The 22,777-nt window shown below is 44.2% G+C and overlaps 1 protein-coding gene across 1 annotated transcript in view; it reads right to left on the reverse strand.

The window, feature by feature from the left end:
- The window catches only part of LOC116705671 (dynein heavy chain 9, axonemal), a 144,167-nt gene that overhangs the window by 8,040 nt on the left and 113,350 nt on the right, over positions 1 to 22,777 (reverse strand). The window contains exons 65-75 of the mRNA XM_032542041.1: positions 22,012 to 22,152; positions 20,702 to 20,872; positions 20,422 to 20,544; positions 17,996 to 18,189; positions 16,701 to 16,849; positions 14,060 to 14,187; positions 10,018 to 10,245; positions 7,654 to 7,845; positions 7,322 to 7,513; positions 4,652 to 4,822; positions 585 to 767 (exon numbers count right to left, since the gene is read on the reverse strand). Coding sequence (XP_032397932.1) covers positions 585 to 767; positions 4,652 to 4,822; positions 7,322 to 7,513; positions 7,654 to 7,845; positions 10,018 to 10,245; positions 14,060 to 14,187; positions 16,701 to 16,849; positions 17,996 to 18,189; positions 20,422 to 20,544; positions 20,702 to 20,872; positions 22,012 to 22,152 — 1,872 coding nt within the window. The remainder of the gene's footprint in view (positions 1 to 584; positions 768 to 4,651; positions 4,823 to 7,321; positions 7,514 to 7,653; positions 7,846 to 10,017; positions 10,246 to 14,059; positions 14,188 to 16,700; positions 16,850 to 17,995; positions 18,190 to 20,421; positions 20,545 to 20,701; positions 20,873 to 22,011; positions 22,153 to 22,777) is intronic.

Raw genomic sequence — 22,777 nt, forward strand, 5'->3', positions numbered from 1 at the left:
ATATTGTTGCGGTATTGATATTGAGGTATTTGGTGATATTTGATTTTCTCCATTTTGCCCAGCCCTAAACTAAAGAGCACTAATCCCAGTGATAAGAGAGAAGGTAACGGGCCACAGGGCCTTTCCTTGTTCTTACTGCTGCGGCCACACCTGATTGGCTGCTTTCTGCTGACCGGCTCCATGAAGTTAAGATGAGACGATGAGCAGGATCTGTCTTACAGCATCCTTAACAAAAACTCAGTGTGGTCCCAGGGGTTACCAACACAGTCTACGCTGTTACCATGGTGATTAGGGCTGCACAATATATAATTGTTTTTTTAATTGTCATCTCAATATCAACTGGTGCAATAAACACCATAAGTTGAAAGATGAAAACGGAACTTTAAAATGTTTAATAAAAGAAAGACGGAAATAGTTCCCTTTATTTTGTTTTAAATTCAACAAGCAGTTTGTTCTATTTTAGCAGAACACTTTAATATCTGTTTATTAATTTCTTTACTGCAATATTTAACAGTGTTTTCCCATACTGCATATTTTGCTCGTATGGTGCAGCCTGATGGTGACCGTCACCCCCCCGTCCTCACCTTGAGTCCCAGGCTGAGCTCGCTCAGGGAGCGTCTCATCTCCTGGGTGAGCAGGTTCATGCGCTCACACTCCTGCAGCGCCACCACCTGGTAGGGAGTCCTCTCCTCTGCCTTGGCCAGCAGCTCGGCCATGTTGAACTCCTCCGGGAGCTTCTCCAAGATCTCCTCCAGCACCACACGCACCTGATAGTGTGGGGGGCAGGGAATGGCAGCAAAAAAAAAGTTAAATTCATCTTACAGTTCCGAGGTTACTCAGGTAAGACCCAGACGAGGAGAGAATGCTCCATGAAATCAAAGACTCGCGAGAGGTTGGGGTCATCGGTGTCAGATGAACTCAGTCATGCCATGAGACAGCCTGAGAAAGCGTTACAGTTTGAAATAGACAGTTTCATAAATATTCATGAAGATATATTTTGCAAGGCAGCTCTTTGTTTTCAATAACAGTCTAATCCCTCCAGAAAATCAATGCTCACATCATATTTTTGTGGGTAAGATGAAAGCTAATGCCCGTGTCAACATTTTCCCAAGGCAGCCAGCATTAGGGATCAATCAACGGATTACGTGCCCCACAAAGGATATGAGGTCATCATGTCTATGGATTTTCAGTTCAAATATCTGATCTTGGTTTGGCAGCTCCTGGGCGCGCTGAATACAAAGGGAGTCTCGTTGCTAAGCATGGCTGTCATCACATGCACACATGACACACGCAACTTTAGTTGTTACCATGGAAACTTATTGTGAAAAGTCACCAAACAAACTGAAGCAGGATTAATCTTAAATCGGACTTTGAGTTGATGAGACCAAGTCAACTGGTCGTCACAGAGCAGCAGACGTAGTGTTTAAGTGATGACGCTTTTGAACAAAGGGTGTTTGTAAGAGGTCGGAAAATAAATAGTCCCTACATTATTTGAGGCTGTGCTGCTATTGGAAGGTTAGCAGCAGGAACCGAGTGAACTGGCGGAGAGAAGCAGCTGCCGGCAGCATTTCCACTCCGCCTTCATCTCATGCTGTGACAGTCATGGATGTAAAATAGGACCAGTGACAGAACGCGTCTCTGGTGACAGCAGGCTCTCTGATTGATGTCTTGCCATACCAACTAATGGTAGACTAGGCCAACTGTGTCAAATGGTGTGTAACTTTAAAAACATTTTCAGCATGACATTTCAGCATGATTCCAGAAATACCATTAACCTTGATGCTGCAATATGTTGTATTATGTTGTTGGAGCGCTGTGAGTGATGGTCACAGTGCAGGGATCCAGAGGAGCTGTTGGGGAGGGTTTCAGGATGAGAGGGGACTGAAATGTAAATGAAACCTTACCACCAGTACTTTACACTGAACAAAATGCATAGTTGCCTTTATTGAAAATAAGGTTCAGAAAAGAAATCAGTCTGATGGTTAGAGAAATAAAAGAAAGCCGGATACATAACTCACATTGTGCAGCTTGTTTCAGGCCACAGTAAGCACGAATGACTTTTTAACAAAGCTAACACTACAACCAAGACCCTTACTCGTGATATTAAAAAAGCGACACTTGCTCCATTGAGGGAGTGCACAAGGCTGCACTCTCTCAGACAGAACATTTGTTTGAGCTTTTACACTCAAATAAGCTTGATTTCAGAGCAGTACTGAACCAGAAAATGGCCATCCCCTTTAAATCACCCTGGGTGCTGCCAGAGGCCCCAAACAGTTGGTCTGCAATTTATTTTCTATTCAGTATGCAGCAGCTTCAGAGAATGTCACCTGTTGTCAGCATACATTTAGGATATGGTGCTCAGGCCAGAGTTTAGAGAGACAGTCGGCTTGGTGCCTGTGGTTTAATGTCTGCAGCGGTATGAGGGGATAGAGTACAGTCCCTGACAAAAGTCTTGTCGCTTATCTATTTTGTAGAAACAGCTGCTATTAACTACTTTTAATTAATCAATTGGTGTAAGAAAGCTCATATGAAAAGCTAAAACCCTCCCATGATGTTCAATGCACTGAAATAATATGTACACTAAAAAAGATTTATTATTTAAACAAGACAGAAAGGTCAAATTTTGGCAAGACAAAAGTTTTGTCGCCTAACAGAAATGAAAAAATTACTGCAAATACTAAATATGTAGCAAATGAAATAGTGGTGCTGTGAGATCCAAATGTAATATCTTGTATGACTTCCATGAGTGAAGGACTGGACCCATGCGGTTTGGCAAGGATTCAGACCATGTATGATGAAGTCATCAGGAATAGCTAGGAAAGCAGTCTTGCTGCCTCCCAGAGATCATCATATTCTTTGGTTTGGTCTTCCATGCTTCTCTTTCATCCTACCCCACATCTGCCCATGATGTTCATGTCTGGTGACTGGGCGGCCAATCCTGGACCACTGGATCTTCTTGCCTTGAGGAACTTTGAAGTGGGGGGAAGTATGGGATGGAGCACCATCCTGCGCAGAATTTGGCCTTTTATGGTTGGGAATATAAGAGGTAGCTAAGATGTCTTGGTATTTGAGACTATTGATGTTGCCTTCCACCCTGAGATCTCTCGCACACCCCCATACTGGATGTAACCCCCGACCATGATTTTTCCGCACAAAACTTCACTGTTTTCTGGGTGAATCTTGGATCCATGCGGGCTCCAGTAGGGCTCCTGCCATATTTGCGGCAACTGTGGTAATTAACAGAAGATTCATCTGAAAATCCACTTCCTTCCACTTCTTCAGCATCCATCCTTTAGCAAGCTGTGGGCTTGGCAAATGCCACACGGTTTTTCAATTGTCTTTTTTAGTGCTGGCTTCTGGGCACTGTCGACCATGGAGGCCATTTGGAGACAGAATCCGACAAACCGTTCTGATTGACACAGGGACTTCAGGGGACCAGGTCTCGTGAGCTCTGCTGCAGTGGAAAATGGGCTGGCCTTGGATTTTCGAGCCAACAAACGGTCCTCGAGCAGTTGTCTTGCGGGGTCTGCCTGACCTGGCTTGTCAAAAACATCTCCAGTGTCTTCAAATGTTTTTTTTGATCTCTGTACTTGACGGTGACCATTGAAGGTGTCTGCCACTCAGCAGTGGATCTGGTCTTCAGCCTCTTGAATCCAAACTTTTAGTCTCAGGGTGAATCTTAGGCATGTTTGCAGAGGTCTAGTTGCAGTTGATGTGAAGGTCTATCGTACTGTTTTTTTTTTATACACACCTGAGACCTGATTGGTCCATTATTAGTCACAGGTGAAGCTCATATGACAAGGAGACAACACTTATGTCTTTGCAAACATTGACTCAACGGGCTTTACCAAGCTGTGAATATGAGAATACTTTTTGACAGTTTCTTTTTGCTCTGAAACATTATTACAAAAGCTGTTGGGATTAAAAGGAGCCATTTCTTGTGAATAAATCTTGATTAGAAATATATTTCAGCGGCACTTCAGGTCAATTTGTACACAAGCGACAAGACTTTTGTCAGGGACTGTAGGTCTAGACCACACTCTAGAACGATTCTAGAAATGAAATAAAGTTCATGCTGTGCAGCCAAACATTGTTTAAAACTGCAGAACTCAACTTTAAGTTCTGAAACATTCATAAGGTACAAACACACACTGATTTCAGTAACACAACATTTTAGTAAAATGAGTATAAATGGATGCACAAGCCATCTGTTGAGGGAATGGTGCAGTCGTAACAAAACTGAAATCTATCTATCTATCTATCTATCTATCTATCTATCTATCTATCTATCTATCTATCTATCTATCTATCTATCTATCTATCTATCCATCTATATTTTATTAATCTATTGATGGACAAAAGAACTGGCAGATAAAAAGATGATGAATATTATCCTTAGTTTCAGCCTTATTCCTTGTCCATATACCTGAGTGGGGCTCCTTTTCCTGGTTGTTGCACGTATACAGTATAGTGTAGTCTGCTTCCAACTATATAGTTGTTTTACCATTCAAGATTGCCTTGGTGCACAAAGCCTATAAAGTAATGTTGGACTGGCCCTGAGCCCTGACCTCCCCCCCATCCAACAGCTTTTTGGATGAGGAGGATCTTGGGCGAATACTTTTGGAGATGTAGCATCCAATAAAACACAAACCTTTTCCTCACGCGTGGTCCCACCACCCTCTCCGACTCCTCCGTCCCTGGGCTGCATCTCCAGCACCGTGCGGAAAAGCTTCTCCGAGGTTTGTGTGAGGAAGCCAATCTCGGCGTTGGGATGAAGGCCATACAGGTAGGGTGACTCGGCAGGTAGGGTCTGATCAATGTACTGGAGCAGAAGGAAACCCATGTCACAACTCTGGTGTCATCAAAATCAATCCTCACCTTTAGACGTCATGGATTTCTGTGTGAACCTCAAATTCAGAACTTTAAGGAAGCTTGAACATGTGTGAAGCCGGAACAACATGAATACATGTTTTAGACTGAACAGGACAACATTTAAACACTAATCCTAATTAGTTATTTTGAAAGCATACAGTTTGGCAACTCCATTACTTTGTGGCAGAAGAGCAGTCTTTTTCTCTCAGATGTTCCTTGGTATTGCTGACAAAGGACAAGAACAGGAGCGTGTACATGATGAGATAGCTCTGGGTGAGAAACAAACACTCAGCATCGATTGACAGTCTGTTAATGACCACATCAAGAAGGAAATGTGGCATTTTCCATCTGCTAGTCCATAATGAATTTCAACATGCTTTTAAGTTAGTGCGGATGAAAGTGGAAGCTCAACTGAAAAAGGCTGCTTTTAGTGGGGCACGTACATTATATAAAATCCCCTTTAATCATAATGTCCTGATTACAGTTTTGATGGAAAATAGATTGGCTTTTAATACAGAAACACTTTGTAGTCCGCTGGTTTGATCTCCTCTGTACCTGCTGGCTAACGTTTGCTGATTGGATGCACCTGTATATTGTTGAAAGAAGAGTAAAACTGCTGAGTCACTTCCTTCTCTGTGCCCCTCCCACCCCTCTCCTCTCCTAAATATACCGTAAGTTTGTTTGGGATGGTTGTGAGGGAGGCTATGGCCTAACAGACCCCCAGGGACCCACAGGGACCCACAGGGACCCACAGGGACCTACAGGGACCGACAGGCCTTTATGGTCCCTGTTCTTCAGCCAAAATCTCAGCCACTCTGGCCTCTGCTTGGCTGTGTGGTGACAGCAAAATGGAAAACGCTCTAGTGCTTCCCAGCGGGGGTCCTATGACAGCCAGGATGGGACCGTTGAGCGCCCGAATGGGGGGTACTGAACACAAGTGGTACATCCCACTCCCTCTGCCTACCAGGGGACCTCATGGGCAAAATCTGGACTGTCTGCCAGAAGCACTGTTATTCATGGGAATGTTGTCAGTTTTTCTTAAGGGACACCAGTAAAGCTGGTTGTAGCTGTCAAAGAATGGAGTTAAAAAAAAAATCAAAAGTGAAATGACCACAGTATGTCTGGCTTTGCTTGTTTATTCATCTCTGGGAATTATGCGTAACATCTGACACTGTTGCCCCTACCAGTGTTTTGGGGGGGGCAGCCCGCCCCGCTTGAAGGAATGACAAAATTATGTAATTATGCTATATATTCCACCCAAAAAATAAAGCTGTTTTCACACATACAGGTAATATGCTTCTCGTTCCTCGCCTTAAACGTTGAATTCATTTTACCTTTAGTCATGCAACCATGCCCCGACTTTCACCTGCTGCTGAGTGACGTGCAGTAACATCCCATGGTTTCATACACTCGTTTTCTGCTTGGAGAGATGATTTCAGCAGGACTATCTGTCACATGACGAGTAAAAGCTGCTCCTTCTGCTTCCCTGCACGTCGCAGCTTCCCGGGAGCACGCGTGTGGGATTTTTCACAGTAACTACAGTTAGCATTGCTTCTTGCGACTGATCCACCTTCCATAGAGATACATAGCTGCTAGCTCAATATCTACCACATTTTTTGCTGCTTCTATATCAATATTATGTGTGTTCCATGACTCATCTAGTTCCACTTATTGTGACTTTTATCTTTCCCTATTACATGACTTTTAAGAGTTTGTCAGTTAGACGTACAGACACACTCCCCCCCCCGAGCTGTTCCACCTCACAGACACATGTATCCAACAAACTACAAGCTGTACTGTCCCAGGCACCCATATGGGGAGAGTTGTGTTGTTATTGACCTAGCATTGAATTATAGAACTCTACACTGTACATGGGGGATAGTGGTGGTGAAAAAAACTCTTTATTATAGTGATTCAATTTTAGCAATAATAAACCACCATTACTTTTGTTGGAGGCCACATAGAAGCCCCTTGGGGGGAACACCTAGAGTGCTACTGCTGTAATCCTTATAATAATAATAATTTATAAGTTAAACTGTTTATTGATCCCCAGTGCAGAAATTACAATTTACACTCTGTTTTGTTCACTACACAAAGGTCTGAAATACACACACCTGCTCAGGACCTATGCTGCCAGCTGGACCAGCACTCTGAGTGGTTGGGGGGGGGTACGGTGCCTTGCTCAAGAGCACCTGGCAGTGCCCTTATGGACTGAGCTACTGCCACCCCAGCTATATTTTCTAGCATGTAACTATTAGTTATAATGTAGTTACTGGATTTTCATTTCTGTTTTATCTGTATGGCTTTTGTTTTATCTCTTTACATTCCTGCTTTAATTTAGTACTTTAACCAAGAATCCTTTAACTTTTTTTTAACTTTTTGTAGCTTGAAGAATTTTCCATTCTATGTAATGCAAGGATAGGATTTGGCTGATCGCAGTGTGCCTCACCTGGTGGTAGCTGTTGTAGTCCATGTTTCCAGGCAAGGGGAATCCAGGTGCTAGGTGCAGCTCTCCCTCCATCATCTCGGGCTTGATATATTCCTCCAGGTAGGTCCGGCACAGACGGCGGTCCCAGTCGTCTGTGATGTGACCCCCATACATGATCTCACCGAACAAGTAGCGCAGGTCATCATATGGCACCTGGGATAAGAGACGGGGGGGGAGGTGGCTTTGTGCGGTTTAGCTAAGGTCACATGTGTTACGATTTCCAATTAAGATTACAAACGCTGGTGTTTGTAATCCTTTGCAAAGGAATAAAAGTAAAAGCGAAACACACGTACCTTAGGATTGGCCTCCAGGTAGTTGTAGAGGACGTTGATGGAAATGGTGAGGTCCCCAGTGTTAAAGGGGTATGATCGGTTCCAGCCCTGAGGACCGAACTTCCTCCTCTCTGCCACCACCGCATGGAAGTAGCACAGGGCAAACACAATGCTCTTAAACTCATTCTCCCGTGCACACATCTCCAGCGTGTCCTGAAAAACAACAAAGCAAAGAGCCTTCTGAACTGTGCAGCTGCATTAACGGAAAGTTGTGGCAGGCAGCGCTGTGATCTGTCCCCAGCCGTGTGGCACACTAACAGACAGACAATGACTAGATAGCAATAAACCCAACAATGAGATTCCCTTTTAATTGTCACAACTTGTCAGGCGCTTTCAGCCTCCAACTGTCTCCTGGGCTCATTATTCCAGACAAGCAAATAAAAAAAGTGGACATAAATGGCATTGTAATCTCTGGGGGGAGAGCTAGTTAAATAAGCATGCCAATAACCCCTATGGAAATAGGAAGGCTAAATTCTCTTTATTCCAGCATGTGTCATGGAGAGTGCTACACTGAAGGCTCTTTAACTTCCCCTGCTGCAGTGCCCTGGGGAGTTGACTCCTACCACACACACACACACACACACACACACACACACACACACACACACACACACAAACACACCAACACACACACCACACACACACACACACACACAAATGCACGCACACACAGAGACACACACACCACACATGCACAGACACATGCACACATAGACACACAGACAGACAGACAGACACACACACCCCCACCACACACACACATGCATAACACACACACACACACACACACACACACACACACACACACACTCAGAGATGTAGTTAATATTCTGCACTGTACTCCTCTGCTCAGCACAGCTGAAAGAGATGCATAGCCTCCCTATTCATGGCCTGTGGACTGGAGAGAAACAACAGACTGCAGCGAGGACACATAAACACACACAGGCATGCACATGCACTGAAAACACACCTCAATATGTCTGAACTGACAGAGGTCCATGATTAGCATCAGGGTACGTGTGAGTTTGAATAACTAGAAAATCTGACAGATAAACTGAATCAATCAGCAAACAGAATTGCAAATCCATAAGAGCTTTTTTCACAGCAGTATTATACAAGTGTTACCTCTGCAAAAAGCTAAAGCATTGTGCCAGACGTTAACTTTAGCCCACCCAGACTCTATCTCAGAGACTTGCGGGGTGGGTATAGGCAGTGGAGCTATACACGCGTCTCCCAGGAAAAAGGTCAAGGGCAAAAAAACTGTCATTTCTTTGGCTTAGCACTGGCTTTAGCCACGCGGGTGGGCTATTACAGAGAGTTAGCCTAACATCGATTAGCTTTCACTGAGTACGCATGATTCAGGAATATTCCCCCATCCTTACCTCAGTGGACCTCGCTATGGGTCTGCACAAGGCAGGACTCACAAGCACGTAGCACTTATCAGGCAGATAGATATCAGCGAACTAAGGATCATGGAAATGGACTGGGAAGAAGCCGAGCACTCAGGTAATGGTGCGGGGGAAGATGCATTGGCAGCGAAGCACTGTGGTAATGGTAAGGCTTAGATAGAGAGAAGAACTGATAAGGTAGAGAAAGGGAGAGGCCACTGCAGCGCTCCAGCTACAGAGGCAGCAGAATGAAACCGTCTCTCCAATAACAAACAAAAAGTAGCAGATAGACTTGGTTGTGAGCTCAGTAACGTCTCTCCATGCAGAATAGAACCACACCAACGTTTGAGGTTAGCATGTGCTACGTTCACATCTGTCCCCCATGGGTCGGAGGCAATTCCAGGGTGAGTGAAAGGTGACTCTCCACATCTGCTGGCTCATCCAGTTTTTGCAAATTGGCAACTTGATGTGTGACAATGTGGAGTGAAAATGAGCATGTTGTGTCTCAGCTGCCACTCATGGCAACATCCTTTAGAGGAAGGCCGCATGTATCAACATAAAGTATCCACAGCCCTGATGTGGTCAAGATGCCAGGCTCTTTAACTGTTACTGGAGTCACTTCTTCTTCTGTACACTAGAGGGAGTAACTGAAAGATGATCCCTGAACTGTCTCCTTTCAAAAGAGTTCTATCCAATTAAATTGTTTATGATTTCAACAGGAAATACTCATATTGAGGAAGTAATGACATCATTTGATGGGACCTTTAAAATCAGAAAGCTCCTTTCAGAGTTTTATATTGAAATACATACAGTGGAATATAATTACGAACATCTTGTAGGCAGCATGTTAAAGTTGTATCTGACATCATTGATGGATTTCTTTGTGAGTAAAAGGTTTCAGTTCTTATCAGATGACGTGCAGAATGCCTCTGGGTACCTGGTTGAAGTTGTCCAGGGCCTTGTGCAGGTTGGCGTGCATGCCGGTAGGCGGCTCATTGGTGATCTTGATGGAGTTCTCCAGGATGCCCTGCGGGATGATGTGGCCCTCAGGGGTCGACGAGGGCTCAGCACTGACAAACACCCTGAAGTTGCGATGGCTTCCCTCTGCGTGCTGCTCCAGAAGTTTCTCTAAAGTACCCAGCCAGCGAGCCACCAAGTGGATGTTCTACAGGGACAAGGATCAGCAAGTACAAGGTCAAGAAGCAACATTGCACGATATTGGTAGAAAACAGGCTTGTTGTTAATTCTCCTCTGTGAGGGTGGAGAGCCTAACACCCAGATGAGGTTTTCTGTTGGATATCTGTGAAGGTCTGTGCTGTAATGGATAGTACATAATAGCTTAATTTGGTCCTTGATGCTGGCAGTGCCTATATGATTTATGTTTCCAATGACAACTAGCAAAAAGGAGCAATTAAAATGTTGCATATTCTCCTCTCTGCACTGTGACTTTGATGTGGCACCAAATTATATGGTACATAGCACTTGAAACCCATTTCTAGGTTGCTGACATTAAGCGAGCCCTCTCCGGTGTAAGACTTTTCTGCATATTCATCTCTCAGTGTGGTGCGGGCAGTGGAGCTGACTTGTACTATCACACAAGCATGGTTGAGCTCAATTTTCCATCTCAACTGTCCTGACACTTACAGGATATCCTGTGAATGATAAGGAGTCAGCCAAGCCCCCCACATCTTACCATGCAGCACTGCCCATTCCCTAAATCTAATTACAGCACTAATAACTCCAGTCATTAATTCATAAGCCTCTTTACTTTCTCATTTCCCTTTGCTCTCCATATTTAATCTTCCTTATGATGGCTGAAGTTAGCCCTCTTTCTGAAAGACGGGACATGACAGCGAGAGCAACGTCAATTTTTGGAGGAGTCATTGAAAAAAAAGAAAAAAAGTTTTACATTCTGTGAGAGAGAAAGTCCGTGAGGAGCTTGAAGCTGAGACGAGGATGAGTTCATTTGCCTCTTGAGAATAATGAATGGTATACAAATTAAAAGTCTAAATTCAAGCGCTTTTTCATCAAGCCAGTGCAACCCTTCCTCTTGGCGTGTAAATGGCTTGGCAATAAAGAGAGCCAACAGAGGAAGTCAGAGACTGCCTCAGAACTCGTCACTGTAATGAAACCATTCATCCTCTGGCTGCAGGGGGAGAAGAGGGGGAGGAACAGAGAGAGAGAGAGAGAGAGAGACCAGCAGGCCAACAGACAAACAAACAAGACAGAGGAGCAGCCTCGTTTTTATGGCTTTTTAATTAACTTTCAGGTGCAACATTTTTTGTTCCCTCAACGTCTTCTTGATAACGGCCTTCCAGCCCCTGTGATGACTGCGCTGATACTACATCACACAGCCACCTATTTACATAATAATATCAAAGTTGAATCTAAAACCCATTAGAAGACACAACTGGCAAGGTCTTTGATGCATTGCTATCAAACACAACCTGAGGGAAAGCACAATGGCACATTGGACTGTCACAGTGCCCGTGCACACACACGCTGGCTCCTGAACAAGCAAATACCAACACAGGCAGGTGCGTGCACACAATATTTCTCTTTCACACACGCTAAAACACATTCATCAAGACAGCTGCACAGCTGGGCTCCTGCAGGGGAGACGTCAGACTCCAGACTGATGGAGGAAGACAGCCAACACCACTGAGGGACAACACCACTGAGGGACAAACAGAACTGACATGACTGAGGGACAACATGACTGAGGGACAAACAGGACTGACATGACTGAAGGTCAAACAGGACTGAGGGACAAACAGGACTGACATGACTGAGGGTCAAACAGGACTGAGGGACAAACAGGACTGACATGACTGAAGGTCAAACAGGACTGAGGGACAAACAGGACTGACATGACTGAAGGTCAAACAGGACTGAGGGACAAACAGGACTGACATGACTGAGGGTCAAACAGGACTGAGGGACAAACAGGACTGACATGACTGAGGGTCAAACAGGACTGAGGGACAAACAGGACTGACAGGACTGAGGGACAAACAGGACTGACATGACTGAAGGACAAACAGGACTGAGGGACAAACCGGACTGCTGTCCCACTGCAGGCACTGTCTGAAGGTAAATATGGTGTAAGTGGTATGGCTTGTAGACATGACGTGAGTACTTGTAAAATAACTGAATACAATGTGAGAACTTGTAGAATACGATGGGAGAACTTGTAGAACACGATGAGAGGAGATGTAGAATAGTTGCTGTGTGTTGGGGTCGCTGTGTGTTGGGGTCGCTGTGTGTTGGGGTCGCTGTGTGTTGGGGTCGCTGTGTGTTGGGGTCGCTGTGTGTTGGGGTCGCTGTGTGTTGGGGTCGCTGTGTGTTGGGGTTGTTGTGTTGTCCTATCCCAGAATGAACGTATGGTGTAGCCAGACCTTATTTTACAGCGCTGTGGAGATAGATCTGCAAATGCGAGACCAATGGTCACTGCGTCCACTCCATGAAAACCCTGTAGTCTGAAGCTGGCATTCCAAAGTTCAGTGAAGGAAGGACACTTAGGGAGAGACTTTTCATCAGATTGTCTCTCCTGCTTTCTCTGCTACAGTATCTGCACTTCTTTCAGCCACCCAAATAGGGTGGCTTTAGCAGTAAATGGGCAAATACGGTGGTGAGTTTAGGCCACTTGATTCCCATTGCCTGGTTCATGTGGGATTTTCAACTCCAATCTGCGCGATTGATTGCCTCTCTATCTCCCCCCCTCTTCCTTCCCAGTGGGCTTCTTTCAAAGTTTCTGCATCTCTGTCTCCAAAGCCCATCTGAGCAGGAGCTGCTGTTCTGCAGTATAATTACCAGTCAGCGTGGGGGAACCTGCCATCGAACCAGCTCTCCGCTGATGGAGCCGGGCCTGCCAGCGGGAGAGTAAAGGGGGACTGTGAGACGAGAGGGGGGTGGGTGGGGATGGATAAGTAGGTGGATAGCTGCGATGAGAAGGGGGGAGAAAGATAACAGGTAGCCGGTAAAGGTGGTTGCACGCGAGGATTCATAATGAGAAAAGTATGTGGCAGAATGAGAGGGTGTGAAGGGCAATAGAAAAGACAAGATGGAGCATTATATCAGAAGAAAACACTGTAAAAACAGAAGGGAGACAAGAATATGATAGCCCCCCCTCCCCCAGATCTCCCTCTCCCTGCCCAGCCAGTGCCGGGGGTGGCTCTCAGCGGGCAGACAAACCGACAGCTGATGATGAAGCGAGTGGGATGTTTGTTGTCAGGGGGACAAGGCCTTTTTAAGCATATCGATCAAGATTCTTATGCAAAAGGTAATTAAACAACCGCTTGTCTTTGCTATCACGGGTTTGGAGCAGAGAGTGATGGCATCCCAGTCTTTTTCCTTTTTTTTCTACCAGCTAACATTCACACTGAATGAAAAGAAGAGTGTCCTGCAGTGCTCGGTCGCAGTTCATATCCGTCGATACTTCCCATTAGAATTCCACCGAGGTTTCCACTTAAAATGCAAACTCCAGCCTCGCCCTCCAGATAAGAGGAGAACAGACACCACATAGAGATTGTACTGTATAATGCCCTTTCAGTTAGGAAATTTCCGGAGAAAATTAAATTTACTTTTCCATGCAGAGAAACCTGGGAGGAAAGCAAACATCCCATTGAGTGTGCAATGAAAAACAATGTAATAATAGACCTCATTCACGACATGCACAGATAAAGGAAATGCCACACCTAAAACCACTACTGAATAGAAAATCCTTGACACAAAAATGAACCCTGTGTTCAAAAATGTGTTTGGTAAACCCTTTTTGTGAGTGTATGTGTGCCATGTACGTATGCCATGTTTGCTCAACCATCATTTTTTATGATTTGGCACTTTTGTTCAAGGTGGTTGGGCACAGGACACTGAAAAGACAGTCAAATCCCCCCCCCCCCAAATAACTCTAATTGTACTAAAGCCAAAATACTACTTATACTGTGTGTGTATAGCACATGTGTATGGTCAAACCGTACCTGTAATATCACCCAGTGGCCGTTCCTCGCCGCCAAATCGAGGGCGTGTTCTGCTATAACCTCCTGACCCTGGCCCAAAGAGACATTGTGGAAGTTCTTGTTGTCAAATGTGTAACCCAGCCTCTTCCCTGAAGGAAAACACAGAAGTAACATTTCAAACACATTGTTGAATACATATGCTTCAAACTGTAATCTGCTATTTTGGAATATAGATGAGAAAATTAATATAAAGATGAATTATTATTATTTTGTCTATGAGTTTGATACAGCGTTGTCTCTGAGACATGCTTAGCCTAGCTGTGGTAAAGAGCTAGCCCTGATCAAACCACTCCAGAGCTGTCTAATGTACATGTTTCAGGCTACCTTGTTAGCTAGCTAGCCAACCCACCCCCAACACACAGCCACGAGTCCCTGGGCGGTGCTCACATCCATCATGGCAACAGGACACTTTAGATGTAGCATGGCTTCAGGGACTAGGCTAAACACTTGTCCTGCTCGTTCTGTTTCTACACGTGTTAAAAACTAAAAACTTGGTTGTTGTTTAGAACTACGCCATAATGTAATTCCAGTCTCTGTGCTAAGCTAGGCTAAAATGTGGCTGCTAAGAGTGGTCAGTACATTTACAAATCATTAATTAACACAATGCCCAAGCTTTAATAAGCAAACAGAATCCTCAGCTATCTAAGCTAGCGACGCTAGCATCATATACATGTTGACTATGAAAGCCACAACAGGGATGATGAGCTGACTCTGGTTGGTGACTGTTAAACTCTGAACTTAATAAACAGAATACCATGGTGGTGTGACTGCTGATGCAGCCACGTACCTGAGTGTGTCCTGAAGTGCGTTTGAATGTTGGTGTGAAACAAAAAGAACGAACTACATACTACAACGGCATTGAACACACCGAGTGGACAGTCGCCGTGTCTCCATTCAAGGGTCAAGAGGATTTAAAACAAACATTTGATAGGCAGAAATGAAACGTTGTCATAAAGACTACAGCTTTTCTAATCTAACTTCAAAATGTGCATTAAAATACTTATTAAAAAACAAGGCTAGTATTGACCTCACCATCTAACTCTCAGAAAGACATTAAATAAGCTGTGAAAGTCTGCGTTTAGCATCATAATCAGCAGGTGGCCAATGACTCTGCATTCCTTGCCAACCTTGAGAATTAACTCTAACAACGCATTATTATTTATTTATTGTCTTTAAAGCTCCAACCTGAAACCAGGCCGACAGAGGTTGTGTCTCCGGGATATTAGTCCCCTGTAGAGCATACAAAATCACATCATCTATCTAATGGAAATCTAATTGAAGCCTAATACCAATGAGAAAGCCAATAGTCACAGCTGTAATGGAAAAGCAGCTCTTTGTGCTTCAGTGTAATGTGGCGGCGACTGCTCTTCATCATCACTGCGCTCTCTCTACAGCCGCGGTTTGATTGGTTACCTTGAGCTTTGATGTGATTGACTAGGCTCTCACTGAGGGTGTTGATAATCCATAATCACACCCCTTACAGGCAGTTCCAGTAGGAGTGCTCCCTCTTATCATATTGGGAGAGGATGGTGGATTTAACGTGGGCTGAAGGTCTGTCCATGGTTGATTTCACCACCTGCTGCTCTTTGGGATCCAAGTCTTTATAAAAATGAGGCTAGGAAATCTAAAATACTCATGCTAAAAACAGCTGCATCATGTTGAAATTAATCTATGGCATGGATTTATTTGGTTAAGACAGACTTTGAAGCAGAACTACAAATCAAAGAAAGTCAAATTAGACAATAACAGTATATTAATTATGATAAATTACCGAAAATGAATGTTCCAGTAAACTGAACCTGCAATCTGAATATTTCATAAAGCTGACTGAATTATCTGGCAGCAGATTTAGAAGCGTAGGCCGTGATGGCGCCCTGTTCCAGCTCACTACTGAAGCTTCAGCTTCGGCATATTTGAGGTCACAAATCCAAACATTGTGTCTTGCTGCCATCCACATTACTCAAACAGGGTTGTAAAGGGTTGTAACTCCAAAACCGATGGCATTTACTTTCTGCTGGCCCTAATACACCTGTGGTGTCGTCTCATATATTTGTGACCTTTAGCATAATCCCTTCAATCTACCAAGAGCCTGTTGTGCATTGGCTGTGATGGCTGATATCACAGCAGATGTGTTGGGATGACTGATAATCATATGGAGTAGAAAACCATGCATGGAGGTATGCCTGTTAGCGCTGGGTACCAAAATCAATACTTTTTAGGCCCCGTCATTCAATACCCAATTTCAATACCTAGGGAGTAAATCTCATCAGCGTCAGTGAGCCAATCAACACGCGGCAAGCTGGGACATAAATAACAAGATCTGTGCCGTAATGTGTAACAATTTGAATAATTTATTTTTGTATGATAATTTAGTATTGAAAAAGTATCCTTTAGGAACTGGCATCATGAGATCGGTCCCGGTATTGAATATTGTTGAACGATACCCAGCCCTAATGGCTGTACTTTCAATTGGCTATTCCATGCAAACCCTGCACGTTCCCACGACATGAAAATAACAGAAAAACGGGTAATGTGAAAGCTCTAATAAAAGTCAAGAACACAGTCTTACAGCTTATTAAACATAAAACAAGCACAGCGTTACCATGTTTCTCCACATCCTTCAAAGGGTCAACTCCAGGAGAGAGGATGAAGAACATGGGCGTAGCTGGAGCCGACTCTTCAAAGGAGACGGCAAAGTCCAGTGATCTGTCAATCACGTACTTGCTTCCCAGCTTCTCCTCTACAAAGTCTCTGTGGGGAGAATATGACTCATTTCTCCTCAACACATTTTATGATCTTTGACCAACATCTTGTGTAGTACAGATATGATCCCTAGTCACGGCTGTGTTGTCAGTGGTTCTCTAACATCACTGCATTCCATCCTTTAGCCTTTAATTTATCAGGATTTTCTTACCGATGTTCTAACCAAACAGCTCACTCCTGAATAAACCAACAATGTGTATTTCTTCTATATGTAAACCCTCACTGACATATTAATTGATACAAAACTACATAAATGATATTTTGACTGATATTTCAATATTACAGCAAGTATAAACCTAGTTTGCTTGAATGATGTTGCTGACACTATGTGTCAACTACGTCTGGCCAAAGATTAATAATTGCTCTGCTCTTGGCTCAATTTTGGTCTCCACCAACTCCTGAGGTTGATATCTGTCTCTTCAGCTGCTGAACGCTGCACTGTGTCCACTAGCTAGTCTTTAACTGTGTCTGCTGTTTGGGGCTGAGCAGGCAGAGTACAGTGGCTTCATCAGAGCAGTTTACCTGAACCGTTTCCTGTTGGTGAGTTAGGGGTAGGGGTCAGGATTAACCCTACCCCTAACTACCCCATACAGGGCTGAGGAGAGCAATGAGAGTGAACCAAAACAGTAAAGTCGGGGAAATGAAAATCCAAACAATGGGCTCTGCAGAGCTGAGGGGGATTTTTCGAATATTATAATTATTATAACTATAATTATTCTTGATTATTCTCTGTGGGATGGTCACTCTTACACATCCAGTCATTCTCTTATTTGTTCCATAAACATTTGGATTAGTGCAGCTTTAATATTTGTTCTCCAACACTTAAGATATTAAGTAAAATATAGAAGTAAAACTAGGCATTGCTTTATTTATCTCCTTTCTGTGTCTTACGTAATATCCAGAAACGTTCTCCAAGTAGAGGCTGAATGTTAACACCAGGTAGAAATGGGATCTGAGTTTGATACGATGACGGTGGTTGACAGATGCTGAGGACTGCTAATGAGGCTCATCGATTGTTCTTTCAGAGCTGTCTAACCGACTAATGCCCTGTCGACTCAAACTACAGGCCAAGGGTTAAGACCTTTACCAGGTCCGACCACAGAGCAAAGGGCGAGCTATGCTTCCTCCTCTCACCTGACAGCGTACGTCATGCGGTCAGGCCTCAGGGCCCTCATCATGCACAGTCTCTGAAGAGAGCTTTTGTTCTTCCATTCCTGTGGGAATTTCTCTTTTTCTGGACACTCAGACTCCACAAACTTCTTCCAGCGTTTGGCCGAGCCCTCGATGTCTTGGTCCAGGTTCCGGAACTCTTCCATGGAGCACAGGGACTGGTGGGCGCAGAAAGACAAATAATTCATACAGAAAACCTAATGTATTTTCAAAGTGCTGCTACTCTGACCCGTGATGCACATTTAAGAAAACCTTTGACAATGCACAGCAAAAGGACTAACTTTGTTTGCAAAAGTTTGGGAGAAAAAAAACTTGAAGGAGTACTTATCTTTCCTCCCGCCAATAAAAATATATTGTTTTCAAACGTAAATGCTGAGTAAACACTATCCTTTCATAACGGGACGGGGGGTGGGGGACAACTGAATATGCATCCACAGCAGAACTAGTAGGGGCTTTATTGGAACGGCCCAGCTGACAGACACCTTATCTCATCTGTGGAGAACGCAGTGTCTCTCTCTCACACACACACACACACACACACACACACACACACACACACACACACACACACACACACACACACACACACACACACACACACACGTGTGTATGCTATCTTCTGTACTGTATATGCCAGAAGCCCCCCCACAGCAGTGATACCCAGCCAGGGGTCTGTGTACCCCAGGGGGTACATGAAAAAAGTGTGGCTCGGAATTTGACAAAATAATAATTATGATTTGATTAAAAGGACCTAGACACAGGGATGTTATGCATTATTGGCTGAAATAGTTAGAAGTACTGACTAAACAGTTTAGTAAGCTTAAAGTAATAGATAAACAGCTGAAACATTTGATTCACTCCAAAGTTGTAGTAAGACTGCTGACCAAACCAACCTAAATATTGACTGTTCCGTTGTATGACTTGTTTTTCATATAATAAATAGAGATATACATTTGGAACACATTGGAAATTGATGAAGGGGTACATGAGTTCACCTGACAGAGCTGTGGGGGAAACCACTGACATTGAGTACAAGGAGCCATGGAAAAACTCTCCACGTGAATCCATAAAATCGTCTTTTCCACGACGTGGTAAGGTGGAGTGAGGCGCCCAGCACACCGGCCATCACTCCAACTCACTTTGTTTAATTAGCTCAGGAGGTCGGCGAGCCCTGAGCCCAGCTGAGGGCAGATACACTGGGTCTCATGGGATTCACGCTCTGCTAATATCATCAAGAGAGCCAACCAATCAGAGGATCGTACCCTCCTTTAAAGCTTTCCAACTGATTATGTTGCCAATTGCGATAAGAAACTCGAGTGACAGAATTTGATTAGCAGGGCCTTGAACATCCACAGGAGACTGAGTGCAGTTGGGGAAAGGCCGTCTCCAGACCCTCAGAGGGGTGTAGGTTTAGTTAATATTCTAGGAAGTACAGGTTGAAAAATTCATGAGCACAAGAGGCTAAAAAAACATGCTGCTGTTAGGTATTTATTTGCTGCTAAACTGATCTGACAAGAAAGGGAACCTCTGCTGCTTGACGTCCACAGGGCTGCATCGCTGGACACCTGTTCTTTAAGACGGAATACAGATTGTTCTGGTGGAGGTCTGTCAGCAGAGAGAAACTAACCAATCAGGTCTGTCAGTAGAGAGAAACTAACCACATCAAGTCTTTCAGCAGAGAGAACTAACACCATCAGTCTGTCAGCAGAGAGAGACTAACCAATCAGTTGTCGCAGAGAGAAAACTAACCAATCGGTGTCTGTCACTAGAGAGAAACTAACCAATCAGTCTGTCAGCAGAGAGAAACTACCACATCAGGTCTGTCCGCAGAGAGAAACTAACCAATCCTCTGTCAGCGAGAGAAACTAACCAATCAGGTCTGTCAGTGAGAGAAACTAACCATCAGGTCTGTCAGTAGAGAGAAACTAACCAATCAGGTCTGTCAGTAGAGAGAAACTACCAATCAGGTTTTTAGTAGAGAGAAACTAACCAATCAGGTCTGTCAGCAGGAGAGACTAACCAATCAGTCTGTTAGTAAGAGAGACTACAATCGGTCTGTTAGTAGAGAGAAACTAACCAATCAGGTCTGTCAGCAGAGAGAGACTAACCAATCAGGTCTGTTAGTAGAGAGAAACTAACCAATCAGGTCTGTCAGCAGAGAGAGACTAACCAATCAGGTCTGTCAGCAGAGAGAGACTAACCAATCAGGTCTGTTAGTAGAGAGAGACTAACCAATCAGGTCTGTTAGTAGAGAGAGTCTGTCATCAGGTCTGTTAGTAGAGAGAGTCTGTCATCAGGTCTGCTCAGACCACACACTGAGAACACGTGGGAGCTAGCCCTTTGCATTCCACAGCATTAGACTGGAGTAGCAGAAAGAATCAAGTCTGTACCTTGACCCCTCCCCAGGAGAAGTTGGATAAGAAATCCACTGGTGACATCACACCTGGTTGGACAGGGTATCTCAGGAGGAAGTCCAGCTCTGCAGGATCTATTTCTTTATTCATCAGAAGGATCTGGGACACAACAAACAGGAAGGACTGTGAATTGTTATATTTCCAGCACAGACCCCATTTCCTTTCCACTTGATTACATCCAAACAGGGCCGCTGGTCTCCAGAGCAACGGATTGAACATGATAAACCATGCAGAAGATGAAAGCTTTCCTCCCTACCTGGAAGGCCAGCTGAGCGATGTACGTGAGCTTGTCACATTCAAACAGGCCTCTGGTGGTGTACTGGAACACTGAGGACGTGATGCTGTCAATTAGGTTGGAGACCCGCTGCTTCAGAACCTCGTCCGGCTCCGCCTTCAGAACTGCTTTCTGGAAGACCACACTGAACGCCTGGGGACGCAGGACAGCTACATCACGTACAAGGCATCAATGGAACAATGCAGGGTGGACCAAACAGAAACCAATGCTTAAACAATATGAACCAATTTCTGGCTCATGTGAGCCTTTAATTATAAATCAGATACCATAATTATAGGTGATTATGTTCTGGATGAATGGCTTAGTAGTTTGGTCTCTAAAATGTGGATCAGCATTTCCCAAAGCCCAAGATGACATCCTCAAATGTCTTGTTTTGTCCTCAACTCAAATATATTGAGTTTACTGTCTCAGAGGAAAAACTAAAAAATACTCACATTTAACAAGTTGGAATCAGAGAAGTTTGACTTTTTTCAATAAAAATGACTCAAATGATTATTGAAGTAGATGCGATGAATTGAATAGTTGACAGTTAATCAATTCATCCTTGCAGCTCTTGTACAAATAAAATATATTTCCCAACACATCCCATTAAAGACCAAAGTCGGCAATATTTATTCTTATCAATGAGCAAGCAGTTGCACAGGGTGACATGTTCCTTCAGCACCGTGGGGACACACACTTCAGTTTAGTTCACACTGTCCTGAGGATTTACAGGATAAGGATGTTCCTAAACAGATTTCACAAGATTCAAGCTGACCGCTCTGAGTCTATGATTACTACAGAATGAAAAATCAAAGTCTAGTCAAACTGTCACGCTTTGAAAAACTGGAAGTGACGGTAAACTGAAACGCTCCAATAATAATTGTCATCATCTTCTTCTTTGGTGTCATTTCTGTCACACTTTGCTCTAACATTGTGTGAAGAACATTTCCTTCTCAATATCAAAAGCCTATATACTCTGCGTGTGTTTTCATTCGATTATGTTGGGAGATACCTCGGGCCGGGGCCGCTACCTGCCGAGTCAGGAGTGATTGCAAACCATATCTCAGGCTGCCTCCTCTCAGTGCTCGCTGGCTGACAATATGAAAGACATAATGCTCTACATAACCACATTAGGGAGCCACAAACACAATGAAAGTGGGGCAAAGAGCATAAAACACGGAGAGCAAATGGAATAAAGAGGGGGGAACGGAGAAAGTGAGTGTAAACAGGGGTCTCACTGGGGGCCGGTGAGGCGGGGAGGAAACATGGCATGTCAACAAACAGGCTACCTTGAGAGAGAACTGGTACATGGGGTGGATTTTATTGAGGTCGTTCATTATGAAGTACAATAAGGACGCCCGCGCTGCTGCTGGGCGGTAGTGCTCCCGAGCCTCGTTGATTTTGGCCTCTGTCACCTTGGCTTCTTTCACCTACAGGAAAGATAGTGAAACACAATGGAGTCATGCATGTGCTCGGACATGCACACACTCCGCTGATGGGGAAACTGCACCATCCAATAAAACACCCTGAGTGAAGAGCAGAGCTGTTCCAATTTCACGCTTCCAGACAAAATGTTCTCACACTGCGCCCAACGCGACAATTATGTGACATTTTTTATAAGGAAATGTCTGGGCAATTATACTTAAGGATGAACATCTGCAAACACTCTCACATCATCAGACAACTACTCCTTGCAAGAAAGTAACAATCTGGCCTGCTAAGCAAAGAAAGAGAAGGAGAGAAGGGATTACACTCTAACTACTGCATACACCCAGCAAATACTTACTGTACCTGCAATAAGGACAAGGGAAGAAGTACAGACAACAAGGGCTTAACATATTTGTGTTAAAGAGGAGCCTAGTGTGTGAGTGTGTGTGTGTGTGTAATTACACCAGGGACTGAGACTATCCTGTTACTGAGTAACATTATTGTACCCTAAATATTTACAGCTATCAGGCTCCTCTTCTGTGGAACCAGGTTCCAGTCTGGGTCCAAGGACGAGAGAGTTCAGCTATCAGGCTCCTCTCCTGTGGAACCAGGTTCCAGTTTGGGTTC

This window comes from Etheostoma spectabile, chromosome 17, assembly GCF_008692095.1.
Source record: "Etheostoma spectabile isolate EspeVRDwgs_2016 chromosome 17, UIUC_Espe_1.0, whole genome shotgun sequence".
In the NCBI taxonomy this organism is placed as follows: domain Eukaryota; kingdom Metazoa; phylum Chordata; class Actinopteri; order Perciformes; family Percidae; genus Etheostoma; species Etheostoma spectabile.